At 43.5% G+C, this 14,789-nt stretch overlaps 1 protein-coding gene across 1 annotated transcript in view; it reads left to right on the plus strand.

Annotated features, from left to right (window-relative positions):
* The window catches only part of LOC138667693 (pulmonary surfactant-associated protein D-like), a 59,189-nt gene that overhangs the window by 21,198 nt on the left and 23,202 nt on the right, over positions 1 to 14,789 (plus strand). The window contains exon 4 of the mRNA XM_069755810.1: positions 11,644 to 11,727. Within this exon, the coding sequence (XP_069611911.1) occupies positions 11,644 to 11,727 (84 nt within the window). The remainder of the gene's footprint in view (positions 1 to 11,643; positions 11,728 to 14,789) is intronic.

A 14,789-nucleotide genomic window follows, 5' to 3' on the forward strand; every position in this document is an offset into this window, starting at 1 on the left:
GGTGAGGAGGCAGCGGGGTCAGTGCAGGCTGTAGGCTTTCCTGAAGAGGTGAGTTTTCAGGTTCCGTCTGAAGGATCTGAATGTGGTTGATAGTCGGACATTTTGGGGCAAAGAATTCCAGAGGATGGCGGATATTCGGAAGAAGTCTTGGAGGCAGTTGGATGAGGAGCGAAAAAGTGTGGAGGAGAGAAGGAGGTCTTGGGAGGATTGGAGATTACGTGAGGGAAGATATCGGGAGATTAGTTCAGAGATATACACCATGTTCCAAATTATTATGCAAATGACACTTTACTGTAACAGCAGTGAGACTATGGAACTCTCTGCCGTATGATGTTGTAATGAGTGATTCATTACTAAAATTTAAGAGGGGACTGGATGGCTGTCTTGAAAAGTATAATGTTACAGATTATATATACTAGATTCCTTGTTAGGGTGTTGATCCAGGGAACTCGTCTGATTCCCGTATGTGGAGTCGGGAAGGAATTTTTTCTCTAGTGTGGATCTTGCTCTTTGCCACATGGTTTTTTTTGCCTTCCTCTGGATCAACATGTTAGGGCATGTTAGGATAGGTTATGGGTTGAAGTAGATGGACTTAAAGTCTTCCTTCAACCTTAATAACTATGTTACTATGTTACTATGTTACCAACCATCCACTACTCCATCCATCTGGACATCCAGGGTTGCTCGACACTCATCAGTAAACAAGACTGTTTGAAAATTAGTCTTCACGTATGTCTCTGCCCACTGCAACTGTTTCTGCGTGTGAACACTGTTTAGGGGTGGCCGAATAGTATGTTTATGCACCACAGCAAGCCTTTGAAGGATCTTACACCTTGAGGTTCAAGGGACGCCAGAGGCACCAACTTCAAATAACTGTTTGCTGCTTTGCAATGGTATTTTGGCAGATGCTCTCTTAATCCAAAGAATTTGTATGGCAGAAACTTTCCTCATTATGCCTTTATCTGCATGAACTCTGTGCTCTGTTTCAGTCACAAATCTCTTCACAGTATGATGATCACTCTTAAGTAGGGTTGAGCGAAACGGGTCAGCCAGATTCAGAAGTCCCCGACTTTTGGCAAAGTCGGGTTTCATGAGGGTCGGCCATGTGGTCGGCGATCTTCTGATCTGGAATCGGAATTCCGATACCGAATTCCGATATGTTTAAGATATCGGGAATCAGTATCGGAATTCCTATTTAAGTGTAAAATAAAGAATAAAAAAAAAAATATTGATATACTCACCCTCGGACGCACCCTGATTCTCACCGGCAGCCTTCCTTCCTAAGAATGAGCGCCTGAAGGGCCTTCGATGATGTCGCGGCTTGTGATTGGTCGCGTGAGCGGTCACATGGGCGGTCACGCGACCAATCACAAGCCGCGACGTCATCTAAGGTGCTTCAGGCGCTAATTCTTAGGAAGGAAGCGTCCAAGGGCGCGTCCGAGGGTGAGTATATTCCTAATAGGTATATACTCACCCTCGGACGCGCCCTGGTTCTAACCCGCAGCCTTCCTTCCTAAGAATCAGCACCTAAAGGACCTTAGATGACGTCGCGGCTTGTGATTGGTCACGCAACCTCATCGAAGGTCCTTCAGGCGCTCATTCTTAGGAAGGAAGGCTGCCGGTGAGAACCAGGGCGCGTCCGAGGGTAAGTATATCAATATTTTTTATTTTGATTCTTTATTTTACACTTAAATATGGATCCCAGGGCCTGAAGGAGAGTTTCCTCTCCTTCAGACCCTGGGTTTCCTCTCCTTCAGACCGTGGGAACCATTAGAAACCCAATGCACTGCATTGGGTTTCGTGTTTCGGCCGACCCCGACCCCAACTTTTCTATAGGATCGGCCGATTTCACTCGACCCGACTTTTGAAAAAGTCGGGTTTCATGAAACCCGACCCGATCCTATAAAAAGAAAAGTCGCTCAACCCTACTCTTAAGTTTTCGTGAAATATCTAATGTTTTCATACCTTGTCCAAGGCATTGCACTATTTAATGCTTTTCAGCAGCTCAGAGATCCTTTTTATTTCCCATATTGCTTGAAACCTGTGGCCTGCTTAATTATGTGGAACATCATTTTTAAGCAGTTTTCCTTTAATTAGAATTACCTGGAAAACTAATTATCACATGTGTTTAAGATTGATTTCAGTGATCCATTGAGCCCTGAGACACAATACCATCCACGAGTTTATTTGAAAAACAAAACAATTAAATCTTTATGACACTTAAATCCAGTATGCATAATAATTTGGAACATAGTGTATGGAGGAGATAGGTTATGGATGGCTTTGTAGGGTAGTATTAGTAGCTTGAACTGGATACGCTGAGGGAATGGGAGTCAGTGAAGAGATTTGTAGAGGGGGGACGCAGAGGAGTAGTGAGGAGAGAGATGAATTAGTCAGGCAGCAAAGTTAAGGATGGACTGGATAGGTGCAAGGGTGTTGGCAGGAAGGCCACAGAAAAGGATGTTGCAGTAGTCAAGGCGGGAGATGATGAGGGCATGCACAAGCATTTTTGTAGGCGACAGGAGGTGGAAAGGGCAGAGTCAAGGGTTACTCCGAGGCAGCAGCCTTCCAGTACAGGGGAAAGCGTGATGTCGTTAATTGCGATAGATAGGTCAGGTAAGGGAGATCTATGAGATGGAGGAAAGACGATGAGGTCAGATTTGTCCACATTGAGTTTGAGGAAGCGAGAGAAGAAGAAGGAGGATATGGCTGATAGACACTCCGGGATTCATCTGTGTATGCACATATGCGGGACATTTTATGGCCCATGCTGACATTAAAAATTGGACGCCAGTGTGCTTTGCTCACGAACACACGGTCCGTGGAAACACATGTGCACAGACCCATTCACTTGAATAGGCAAATAGCTCTCCTTTCCTCCTGTGTCTCTCCGAATGGCTAAGTAGCACTGTACAGCCACATATGGGGTATTGCTACTTTCAGTAGAAATTGTGGGACACTTTTTGGTGGTAAAAATGAAGATATTTTTTCCTCGCTGCTCAATGCTATAAAATTTTGTGACACACCCATTGTGTCAATATGATCACTTCACCCCTAGATCCTAGATGAATTCATTGAGAGGTGTAGTTCGTAAAATGTGGTCACTTATGGGGGGTTCTGCTGTTTTGGCACCTCATGGGCTCTCCCGGTGGGTCATGGCACTTTCAAATCATAACAGTAAAATCTGGCGCTCCTTAGCTCTGCCATGCACCCAAACAGTGGTTTACCCCCACATATGGTGTATCAGCGTACTCAGGACAAGTTGCACAATAACTGTTGGAGTCCAATTTCTCCTGTAACCCTTGGTTAAAAAAAAAAAAGAATAAATTGGGACTGAATTACATTTTTTGTGAAAAAAAGTTAAAAGTTCATTTGTTTTAAACATTCCAAAAATTCATGTGAAGCACCTGAAGGGTTAATAAGCATATTGAATATGATTTTGAGCACCTTGAGGGGTACAATTTTTAGAATGGTGTAACTTTTGGGTATTTTCTGTCATATAGACCCCTCAAAGTGACTTCAAATGTGAGGTGGTCCCTAAAAAAACCAATGGTGTTGTAAAAATGAGAAATCGCTGTTTAAATTTTAACCCTTATAACTTCCTAACAAAAAAAATTGGTTCCGTGGGAAATCTTACCTATTACCTTAAGTATATTATGTGACATATCTCTGATGTGAAGGCATGATGTAAAGGCATGAAAATTCAAAGTTGGTAAATTTTCGCCAAATTTCCATTTTTTTCACAAAAGCAAGTCATATCAAAGAAATTTTACCACTAAGGCCAGTTTCACACGTCCAGATAATTCTGGTACCGGAGAGAAACGTACCGGAGTTATCCATGTCTGTGTGTCCGTGTGCTCACGTGGCACATCAGTGCATATTCATCACTGTAATGAGTGGTACCACGTGACCGCTCACACAGGACAAGCTGCCGGCGCTGAGAGCAGACATCGCAGGAGCTGGGTGAGTATTTCTCTGCAAGCGGGCAGGTGCATGGGGGATAGGAGGCAGGAGGTGACCCCCAAACTTTATTTTTAACAAAAAAAAAACAAAAAAACTTGATTTTTCATCTCTTCTTTCCTGCAGGGGAGAAGAGATGAATGCCGCCTTCAGCACCACACGCAGGGGGGACAGCTCTTACTGTAACGCTGTCTCTCCTGCAGGTGGTGCGTGCACAGGGAGGAGAGTGCACACTGTTCTCCATGTGCACATGTGCGGAACGCTTTGCGGACCGTGCTGCCGGAGATAAACGGACATGTTTCCGTGTTTTTAACACGGACACACGGTCCGTGAAAACACAGAGACATGTGCATAAACCCATTCATTTGAATGGGTCTATGTGTGTCAGTGTCCCCGGTACGTGAGAAAACTGTCAGTACACATACCAGAGACAATGACGTGTGAAAGAGGCCTAACATGAAGTACAATATGTCACGAAAAAAGGGTCAGAAAAGGGTCAGTGGTCAGAATTGTAAAAATTGGCTTGGTCCATAAAACATGCAAACCACCCTCGGGAGTAAAGGGGTTAATGGTTGGAGAGATACGCTTTTCCTTAAATTCTGTTCCCTTTTTTCTTCAGATATACCTTTAATCCTTGTGGTCAAAGAGTTCTATTTTAAGCTCATCGGTCCACAGGACTTATTTCCAAAGTGCATAAAGCTTGTTTACGTGTTCTTTTGCATACTTCTGATGCTGAATTTTATGGCGAGGATGCAGGAAAGGTTTTCTTTTGAAGACTCTTCCATTAACCCCTTCATGACCCAGCCTATTTTGACCTGGCTGTTTTTTGCAATTCTGACCAGTGTCCCTTTATGAGGTAATAACGCGGGAACGCTTCAACAGATCCTAACAGTTCTGAGAGTTTTTTTCGTGACATATTGGGCTTCATGTTAGTGGTAAATTTAGGTCAATAATTTTTGCGTTTATTTGTGAAAAAAATGGAAATTTGGCTAACATTTTGAAAAATTCGCAATTTTCAAATTTTTAATTTTTATTCTGTTAAACCAGAGAGTTATGTGACACAAAATAGTTAATAAATAACATTTCCCACATGTCTACTTTACATCAGCACAATTTTGGAAACAAATTTTTTTTTTTGCTTGGAAGTTATAAGGGTTAAAATTTGACCAGCGATTTCTCATTTTTCCAAGGAAATTTACAAAACATTTTTTTTTAGGGACCACCTCACATTTGAAGTCAGTTTGAGGGGTCTGTATGGCTGAAAATACCCAAAAGTGACACCATTCTAAAAACGGCACCCCTCAAGGTACTCAAAACCACATTCAAGATGTTTATTAATCCTTCAGGTGCTTCACAGCAGCAGAAGCATCATGGAAGGAAAAAATGAACATTTAACTTTTTAGTCACAAAAATGATGTTTTAGCAACAATTTTTTTATTTTCCCAAGGGTAAAAAGAGAAACTGGACCAGAAACGTTATTGTAATTTGTCCTGAGTACGCCGATACCTCATATGTGGGGGGGAACCACTGTCTGGGCGCACGACAGAGCTCTGAAGGGAAGGAGCGCCATTTGACTTTTTCAATGAAAAATTGGCTCCAATCTTTAGCGGACACCATGTCGCGTTTGGAGAGCCCCTGTGTGCCTAAACATTGGAGCTTCCCCACAAGTGACCCCATTTTGGAAACTAGACCCCCCAAGGAGCTTATCTTGATGCATAGTGAGCACTTTGAACCCCCAGGTGCTTCACAAATTGATCCGTAAAAATGAAAAAGTACTTTTTTTTCACAAAAAATTTATTTTAGCCTCAATTTTTTCATTTTCACATGGGCAACAGGATAAAATGGATCCTAAAATGTGTTAGACAATTTCTCCTGAGTACACCGATACCTCATATGTGGTCACAAACCACTGTTTGTGCACACGGCATGGCTCGGAAGGGAAGGAGCGCCATTTGACTTTTGAATGAAAAATTAACTCCAATCGTAAGCGGACACCATGTCGCGTTTGGAGAGCCCCTGTGTGCCTAAACATTGGAGCTCCCCCACATGTGACCCCATTTTCGAAACTAGACCCCCCAAGGAACTTATGTAGATGCATAGTGAACACTTTGAACCCCCAGATGCTTCACAAATTGATCCGAAAAAAATGAAAAAGTACTTTTTTTTTCACAAAAAATTTCATTTAGCCTCAATTTGTTCATTTCCACATGGGCAACAGGATAAAATGGATCCTAAGATTTATTGAGCAATTTCTCCTGAGTACACTGATACCTTACATGTGGGGGTAAACCACTGTTTGGGCACGCGGCAGGGCTCGGAAGGGAAGGAGTGCCTTTTGACTTTTTGAATGAAAAATTAGCTCCAATCGTTAGCGGACACCATGTCGCGTTTGGAGAGGCCATGTGTGACTAAATATTGGAGCTCCCCCACATGTGACCCCATTTTGGAAACTAGACCTTCCATGGAACTAATCTAGATGTGCGTTGACCACTTTAAACCCCCAAGTGCTTCTTAGAAGTTTATAACGCAGAGCCGTGAAAATAAAAAATCATTTTTCTTTCTTGCAATTTTTTATTTTCACAAGAGTAACAGGAGAAATTGGACCCCAAAGGATGTTGTCCAGTTTGTCCTGAGTATGCTGATGCCCCATATGTGGGGGGAACCACTGTTTGGGCACATGTCAGGACTCAGAAGGGAAGTAGTGACTTTTGAAATGCAGACTTTGATAGAATGGTCTGCTGGCGTCACGTTGCGTTTGCAGAGCCCCTGATGTGCCAAAACAGTAGAAACCCCCCACAAGTGACCACATTTTTGAAACTAGACCCCCCAAGGAACATATCTAGATATGTAGTGAGCACTTTGAACCCCCAAGTGCTTCACAGAAGTTTACAACGCATAGCCGTGAAAATAAAAAATAATTTTTCTTTCCTCAAAAAAGATGTTTTAGCAAGCAATTTTTTATTTTCACAAGGGTAGCAGAGAAATTGGACCCCAATATTTGTTGCCCAGTTTGTCGTGAGTATGCTGATACCCCATATGTGGGGGTAAACCACTGTTTGGGCGCACGTCAGGGCTCGAAAGGGAAGTAGTGATGTTTTGAAATGCAGACTTTGATGGAATGGTCTGCAGGCGTCATGTTGCATTTGCAGAGCCCCTGATGTGCCTAAACAGTAGAAACCCCCCACAAGTGACCCCATTTTGAAAACTAGACCCCCCAAGAAACTTATCTAGATATGTGGTGAGCACTTTCAACCCCCAAGTGCTTCACAGAAGTTTATAACGCAGAGCCGTGAAAATAAAAAATATTTTTTCTTTCCTCATAAATTATGTTTTAGCAAGCAATTTTTTATTTTCACAAGGGTAACTAAAGTAATTAGACTCCAATATTTGTTGCCCAGTTTGTCCTGAGTACACTGTTACCCCATATGTGGGGGTAAACCACTGTTTGGGCACACGTCGGGGCTCGGAAGGGAAGTAGTGACTTTTGAAATGCAGACTTTGATGGAATGGTCTGCGGGCGTCACGTTGCATTTGCAGAGCCCCTGATATGCCTAAACAGTAGAAACCCCCCACAAGTGACCCCGTATTGGAAACTAGACCCCCCCAAGGAACTTATCTAGATATGTGGTGAGCACTTTCAACCCCCAAGTGCTTCACAGAAGTTTATAACGCAGAGCCGTGAAAATAAAAAATAATTTTTCTTTCCTCAAAAATTATGTTTTAGCAAGCAATTTTTTATTTTCCCAAGGGTAAGAGGAGAAATTGGATCCCAATAGTTGTTGCACAGTTTGTCCTGAGTAGGCTGATACCCCATATGTGGGGGTAAACCACTGTTTGAGCGCACGTCGTGGCTCGGAAGGGAGGGAGCACCATTTGACTTTTTGAACGCAAGATTGGCTGGAATCAATGGTGGCGCCATGTTGCGTTTGGAGACACCTGATGTGCCTAAACAGTGGAAACCCCTCAATTCTAACTTCAACACTAACCCCAACACACCCCTAACCCTTATCCCAACTGTAGCCATAACCCTAATCACAACCCTAACCCCAACACACCCCTAACCCTAACACACCCGTAACCCTAATCCCAACCCTAACCCTAATCCTAACCCTAATCCCAACCCTAACCCTAATCCCAACCCTAACCACAACTTTAACCCCAACACACCCCTAACCCTATCCATAACCCTAACCACAAGCCTAGTCTTAACCCTATTTCCAACCCTAACTCTAATTCCAACCCTAACCCTAAGGCTATGTGCCCACGTTGCGGATTCGTGTGAGATTTTTCCGCACGATTTTTGAAAAATCCGCAAGTAAAAGGCACTGCGTTTTACCTGTGGATTTACAGCGGATTTCCAGTGTTTTCTGTGCGGATTTCACCTGCGGATTCCTATTGAGGAACAGGTGTAAAACGCTGCAGAATCTGCACAAAGAATTGACATGCTGCGGAAAATACAACGCAGCGTTTCCGCACTGTATTTTCCGCACCATGGGCACAGTGGATTTGGTTTTCCATAGGTTTACATGGTACTGTAAACCTATGGAAAACTGCTACGAATTTGCAGTGGCCAATCCACTGCGGATCCCCGGCCAATCCGCTGCGGATCCGCGGCCAATCCACTGCGGATACGCAGCCAAATCCGCACCGTGTGCAAATACCCCAACCCTAACCCTAGCCCTAACCCTAGTTCTAACACTAACCCTAGTGGAAAAAGAAAAAAATATATATTTTCTTTATTTTATTATTGGCCCTACCTATAGGGGGGATAATGGGGGGGGGGGGGTCATTTACTATTTTTTTTATTTTGATCACTGTGATAGGTTATATCACAGTGATCAATATATACCTGGAATGAATCTGCTGGCCGGCAGATTCGGTGGGCGCACTGCGCATGCGCCTGCCATTTTGGAAGATGGCGGCGCCCAGGGAGAAGACAGATGGACACCGGGAGGCCCGGTAAATATAAAGGGGAGGAGATCTGAGCATGGGGGGTGGATCGGAGGACGGGGGGTGGCATGGGAGCATGGGGGGAGCGGACAGGACGGCTGAGGAAGGCGGAGTACCGGACGGAGGACCGGGGAGGCGATCGGTGGCGGTGGGGGTACACCAGTGTTTCCAGCCATGGCCGATGATATTGCAGCATCGGCCATGGCTGGATTGTAATATTTCACCAGTTTTTTAGGTGAAATATTACAAATCGCTCTGATTGGCAGTTTCACATTCAACAGCCAATCAGAGCGATCGTAGCCACGGGGGGGTGAAGTCACCCCCCCCCCCCTGGGCTGAAGTACCACTCCCCCTGTCCCTGCAGATCGGGTGAAATTGGAGTTAACCCTTTCACCCGATCTGCAGGGACGCGATCTTTCCAATGACGCCACATAGGTTGGATTGGCACCGACTTTCATGACGCCTACGTGGCGTCAAAGGTCGGGAAGGGGTTAAGAACTAACATAGAAAAAAAGAAACACATACCATAAGATACGGCCTTCCCAAAACCCTGTCTGAGGACAAATGCACATCTAGCAGGAAGCAGCAGGCCTCCACTAATAAAGGCAAGGGGCAGCACAGGTGCAAACTACTGATAAAAACAGCCACCCCTACACCCATCAGATTATGGTGGGGTTGGCTGCCTAGTAGAAAAAAATTGCACAACGATATGGCTTGCATAGGACGGCAGTTACACAGGTAAGTGTGATGCAAAGTGTCTGGCTTGCGGCCTATTAACGACGCCCTTGTATTAACAGTCAGGCTGCCCAGCACTATAATATGCAACACACAGGGACAGATGCTCTAATAGACCAAGCCAACAAAAAGAGGCCTAGCTACTTTCTGCAAAAAATGATATGATAAAAAGTGCAAAAAATTAATGCATATGATAAAAACATTATATGAGGTATTGGTTAATATTTTGGCCAAAATAGATAAGCTCTCAACCTACATAAAGGGTCCCCATACTTGCGAGTCCTACCACTAATATCAAAAACAACTAATGTAGAATTTTTTTTTTCCATTAAGGTCATATTTGTATAGGTGTCACTGAACAGTAGAACAATGCACCACAACTCCAGAGTCTGCTTCTGATTTGCTTTTCTAGCAATCCTTTAAACAGCTCTCAGTGAAATTTTGCATGGTTTTACAGACCTTATCTTGACCTCCACTGTTTTTGTTAACTGCAATTTCTTACTTACATTTCAAACTGATGAAAGGGCAACTTGAAAATGCTTTGCTATCTTCTAATAGCCTTCTCCTGCTTTGTGGACCTCCTTATTTTCATTTTCAGAGTGCTAAGCAGCTGCTTAGAAGAACCCAAGAACCCATTGCAGCTGTTTTTTGGCACAAGTTTAGAGGAGGCTGGGTTTTTATTAAGCTAGGAAATTTGCATCACCTGGCCTTTTCTAAAGATGATAGTGAACAAGCCATACCCTAAAAGGCTAAGGTTTAAAAACTTGGTCAAAGTTATCAGAGCACAAAAATCTCCAAGGGTACTTTTGCATCTGCCCATATTCCTATTTGTAATTTTTATAATGTAAAATATAACTATATATTATAATTTGCCTAAAATACAATGGAAATGTGTTATCTTTAACTTTAGGCCTTTTAGATATCAATTCATCTTCAACTTGCTTAACTTAACACAAGAACAGTAATTTTTTACCAGGGGTGTCCAAACTTTTACATGCAACAAAATACATACATACATGTTTGTATGTATGTATGTTTTGTAAAACAGGTGAACTGGTGTGCTCATGTTAATGAATCAGGCAGCTCTGAATTTGGCATGCCTCCTATGAGCCTGAAGAAGGGGTTGAACCCCGTAATGTGTAAGGGTATGTGCACATGTTGCGGAATCCATTGTGGATTTCTCCACTCAAATTCAGCAGAATCCGCAGGTAAAACGCAGGTCATTTTACCTGCGGATTCTGCTGAATTTGAGTGGATTTCCTGTGGGTTTTATGTGGATTTTGTGCGGATTTGGAATAGGTGTAAAAGCTGCGGATTCCGCACAAAGAATTGACATGCTGCGGAAAATAAACAGCAGCGTTTCTGCACAGAATTTTCCGCAGCATGGGCACAGGGGATTTGGTTTTCCTTAGGTTTACATGGTACTGTACACCGCATGGAAAACTGCTTTGGATCCACAGAGCCAAATCCGCGGCGGATCCGCACCCAAATCTGCAAAGTGTGCACATGCCCTTACAGTTTGGAGATTCTTAATAAACAATTGTTCACTATTATATTATTGTTTTTTATATTTTGTTTTTGGATGAACAATCCATATTTCTTGCTCCAATTTACCAATTTTTGAGTCTCTTCATTCATCTGAATGACCTCCCAGTAATACAAGTTAGTTATTACAATTAATCGCGTGGTTTTTCTGAAGCAGGATCAGAATTTTCTAGCTGATTTTGAAACTGTTTGCATTGCAAAAGAAGTTGCCACTAGTAAAATTAACAGCAGCTGGAGGTGGGCAGCTAGGGCATTTCCATTAGATGCTGAGTGTTGGGTGGGGGATGGGCGCCTACAAGCTACTTTGTTGGGGTCAACATATGTAGAAACAGTGTGAGGGCAGTCCAATGAACTTCTCTGGATGAAGTGAGAGCTACTGATCAGCTTTCTGTCACACAAATTGCAAATCATACAAAGTTATGTCACATTGTTCTTGCAATTATTTTTTTTCAGGACTTGAAGCTTTAAAACTGCAATTGTCAACTTTGAACGGAAGATTTAACTCTCTTCAACTGAAATTGGAACAACAGAAAAAAGGTACACATACCTGGAAATGTTCTCAATAACATTATTTGGCTACATTTTGTTCAGTGTGTTCACTTTTGCAAGTTTGTCACACTTGATCACTTTTGTGTTTTTATGATTGCCATTCTTTGGGTTCCATAGAGGAGTGTTACAAACATGTTTCTCAACACCCAACCCATCTCTTCCTGCAAATTACATTTCAGTTCCATTGGATGTGTGGGCAGCAACATAATATACGTATGTACATGTTGGAGCACAGCTGAATTCTAATTTAGTTGTCAGGAACTTCTGACTTGAGAGGTTGGAAAATTATTCTTATAAATAGAGATGAGCGAACCTTTCAAGGTTCGGTTTGGTTTGGAATCAGCGAATGGACCAATGTTCACCGAACGGTGGGTCGAACGTATCGGAGCCTCATTGAATTCAAAGGGAGGCTAAACCAAAAGCATAGACAACACCTTTGGAGGGGGGCGCACAAATTTGATAATGGCACAGCAGTAGTTAGCCATGGGCCATGCATGAGGTATCAGGGTCTGGGCCAGCATTTACAGCTTTGAACTGAAGTTTCAATTAAGACGAGGAAGGTGAAGGACCGGTGTAAGCCTGCTGTACTGGAAGCCTCAATACCTTAAGGTACCTTCACACATAACGATATTGTTAACGATATCGTTGCTTTTTGTGACGTAGCAACGATATCGTTAATAAAATCGTTATGTGTGACAGCGACCAACGATCAGGCCCCTGCTGGGAGATCGTTGGTCGCTGAACAAAGTCCAGAACTTTATTTCGTCGCTGGATCTCCCGTGGACATCGCTGGATCGGCGTGTGTGACACCGATCCAGCAATGTCTTCACTGGTAACCAGGGTAAACATCGGGTAACTAAGCGCAGGGCCGCGCTTAGTAACCCGATGTTTACCCTGGTTACCTTCCTAAAAGTAAAAAAAACAAACACTACATACTTACCTATCGCTGTCTGTCCCCGGCGCTGTGCTCTTCACTCCTCCTGCACTGGCTGTGAGCGTCGGTCAGCCGGAAAGCAGAGCGGTGACGTCACCGCTCTGCTTTCCGGCCGCTGTGCTCACACAGCCAGTACAGGAGGAGTGCAGAGCACAGCGCTGGAGGACAGACAGCGTTAGGTAAGTATGTACTGTTTGTTTTTTTTACTTTTAGGAAGGTAACCAGGGTAAACATCGGGTTACTAAGCGCGGCCCTGCGCTTAGTTACCCGATGTTTACCCTGGTTACCGGCATCGTTGGTCGCTGGAGAGCGGTCTGTGTGACAGCTCTCCAGCGACCAAACAGCGACGCTGCAGCGATCCGGATCGTTGTCGGTATCGCTGCAGCGTCGCTTAATGTGAAGGGGCCTTTAGGCTACAGCTCAAACTGCTTTTTTTGCACAGCCACACTCAGGTGGCACAAATACTGTATCAGATTGGTATACCACATATGTTATAGCAATGTAAGGATAGTAACACAGAGAGTTGACTGAAAGTACAGGTGCTTCTCACAAAATTAGAATATCATCAAAATGTACATTTACTGAATATACATTTCAGTAGGCCAACATTTCGGATTTTAAAATAATTTTTTCAAGCTGGTGTTAGAATACCTTATAATTTATTGAGATAATGACTTTTGCGTGTTCATTGGCTGTAAGCCATAATCATCAAGATTAACAGAAAAAAACACTTGAAATACTTCACTCTGTTTGTAATGACTCTATATAATATATAAGTTTCACTTTTTGTATTGAAGAACGTAAAAAAAATAACTTTTTGCTGATATTCTAATTTTGTGAGATGCACCTGTTTATATAATACATAGATAAATAGCCTTTACTGGCTATTAAAATGGTGGACCCTAAAAAAAATGAGGTAGGGTCCCCCTATAATTAATAACCAGCAAAGGCTATGCAGACAGCTGCGGTCTGATATTAACAGCATAGGAAGTGGCCATGGATACTTGCCCCCCCAGGCTATAAACATCAGCTCTCAGCTACCCCAGAAATGGCACATCTATAAGGATGCTCTGCTAGATCTAGATGACGGGCTGCATGGTTGCATCATGTGACCATAAAGCCTGCCATCTAGCAGAGACACTGAGCACCATGTGCTCAGTGTCTCCCTGTGAACTTTTATTACCTGTTTGATGGCACCGCAAGCGTGAGAAAGTTCTCACACTCACAGTGCCGTGAGAAAGGTCCTGAGAGTTCATAGCCAATGAATTCACTTATCTGACGTCAGCACGAGCACCGATAGAAATTTTCCCATGGTGCCAGTGTGTGTGTAATCTGTGTGGCACACTTGTGGCAACCAAGTGCCACCCGTGTGCTGCATCAGTACCACACAGCAGGTGCCAGGGAAGCAGTGGTACAGTAAGCGCTGCTCCCTGGCACTGAGTGCTGAAGATGACTATCATCATTCTCCCCTGCTCTGCCGGCGATCAGCCAGAGCAGGGTAGAATGATTAGAGTTGTATTCAAGTGAGAACAATGAAGAAAGCAATGGCTTTTGGGACTATTACTACCATCAGCCTACACCTGCTGCCGCTAATAAGTGACAGCAGGAGCTGCTGATGGAAGTATTCCTCACCCCCTGTCTATGCTATAAATAAATAAATAAATGAAAAAAATGGCATGGGTTCCCCTATATTTTCTATAACCAGACAGGCAAAATTGACAGCTGGGGCTGCAAACCTCAGCTGTCAGTGTTAGCAAGGCTGGTTATCAAGACTAGAGGGGTCCCCACGCGTACTTTTTAATTATCTAAATAAATAAATAGTTTAAAATAGGGCCTGGAGTCCCCCCATTTTTGACAAACAGCCTTGCTAATGCAGACAGCTGGGCGCTGCTATTCTCAGGCTAGAAATGGGGCCATGGTTATTGACTCCCCCAGCCTAAAAATAGCAGCCCGCAGCTGCCCAGAAAAGGCACATCTATTAGATGCACCAATTCTGGCACTTTTCCTGGTTCTTCCAATTGCCCTGTAGCAGTGGCAAGTGGGGTTCATAATTCTGGGGTTGATGTCACCTTTGCATTGTCAGGTGACATCGAGCCCACAAATTACTAATGGAGAA

This window comes from Ranitomeya imitator, chromosome 2 (assembly GCF_032444005.1).
Source record: "Ranitomeya imitator isolate aRanImi1 chromosome 2, aRanImi1.pri, whole genome shotgun sequence".
Taxonomy (NCBI): Eukaryota; Metazoa; Chordata; class Amphibia; order Anura; family Dendrobatidae; genus Ranitomeya; species Ranitomeya imitator.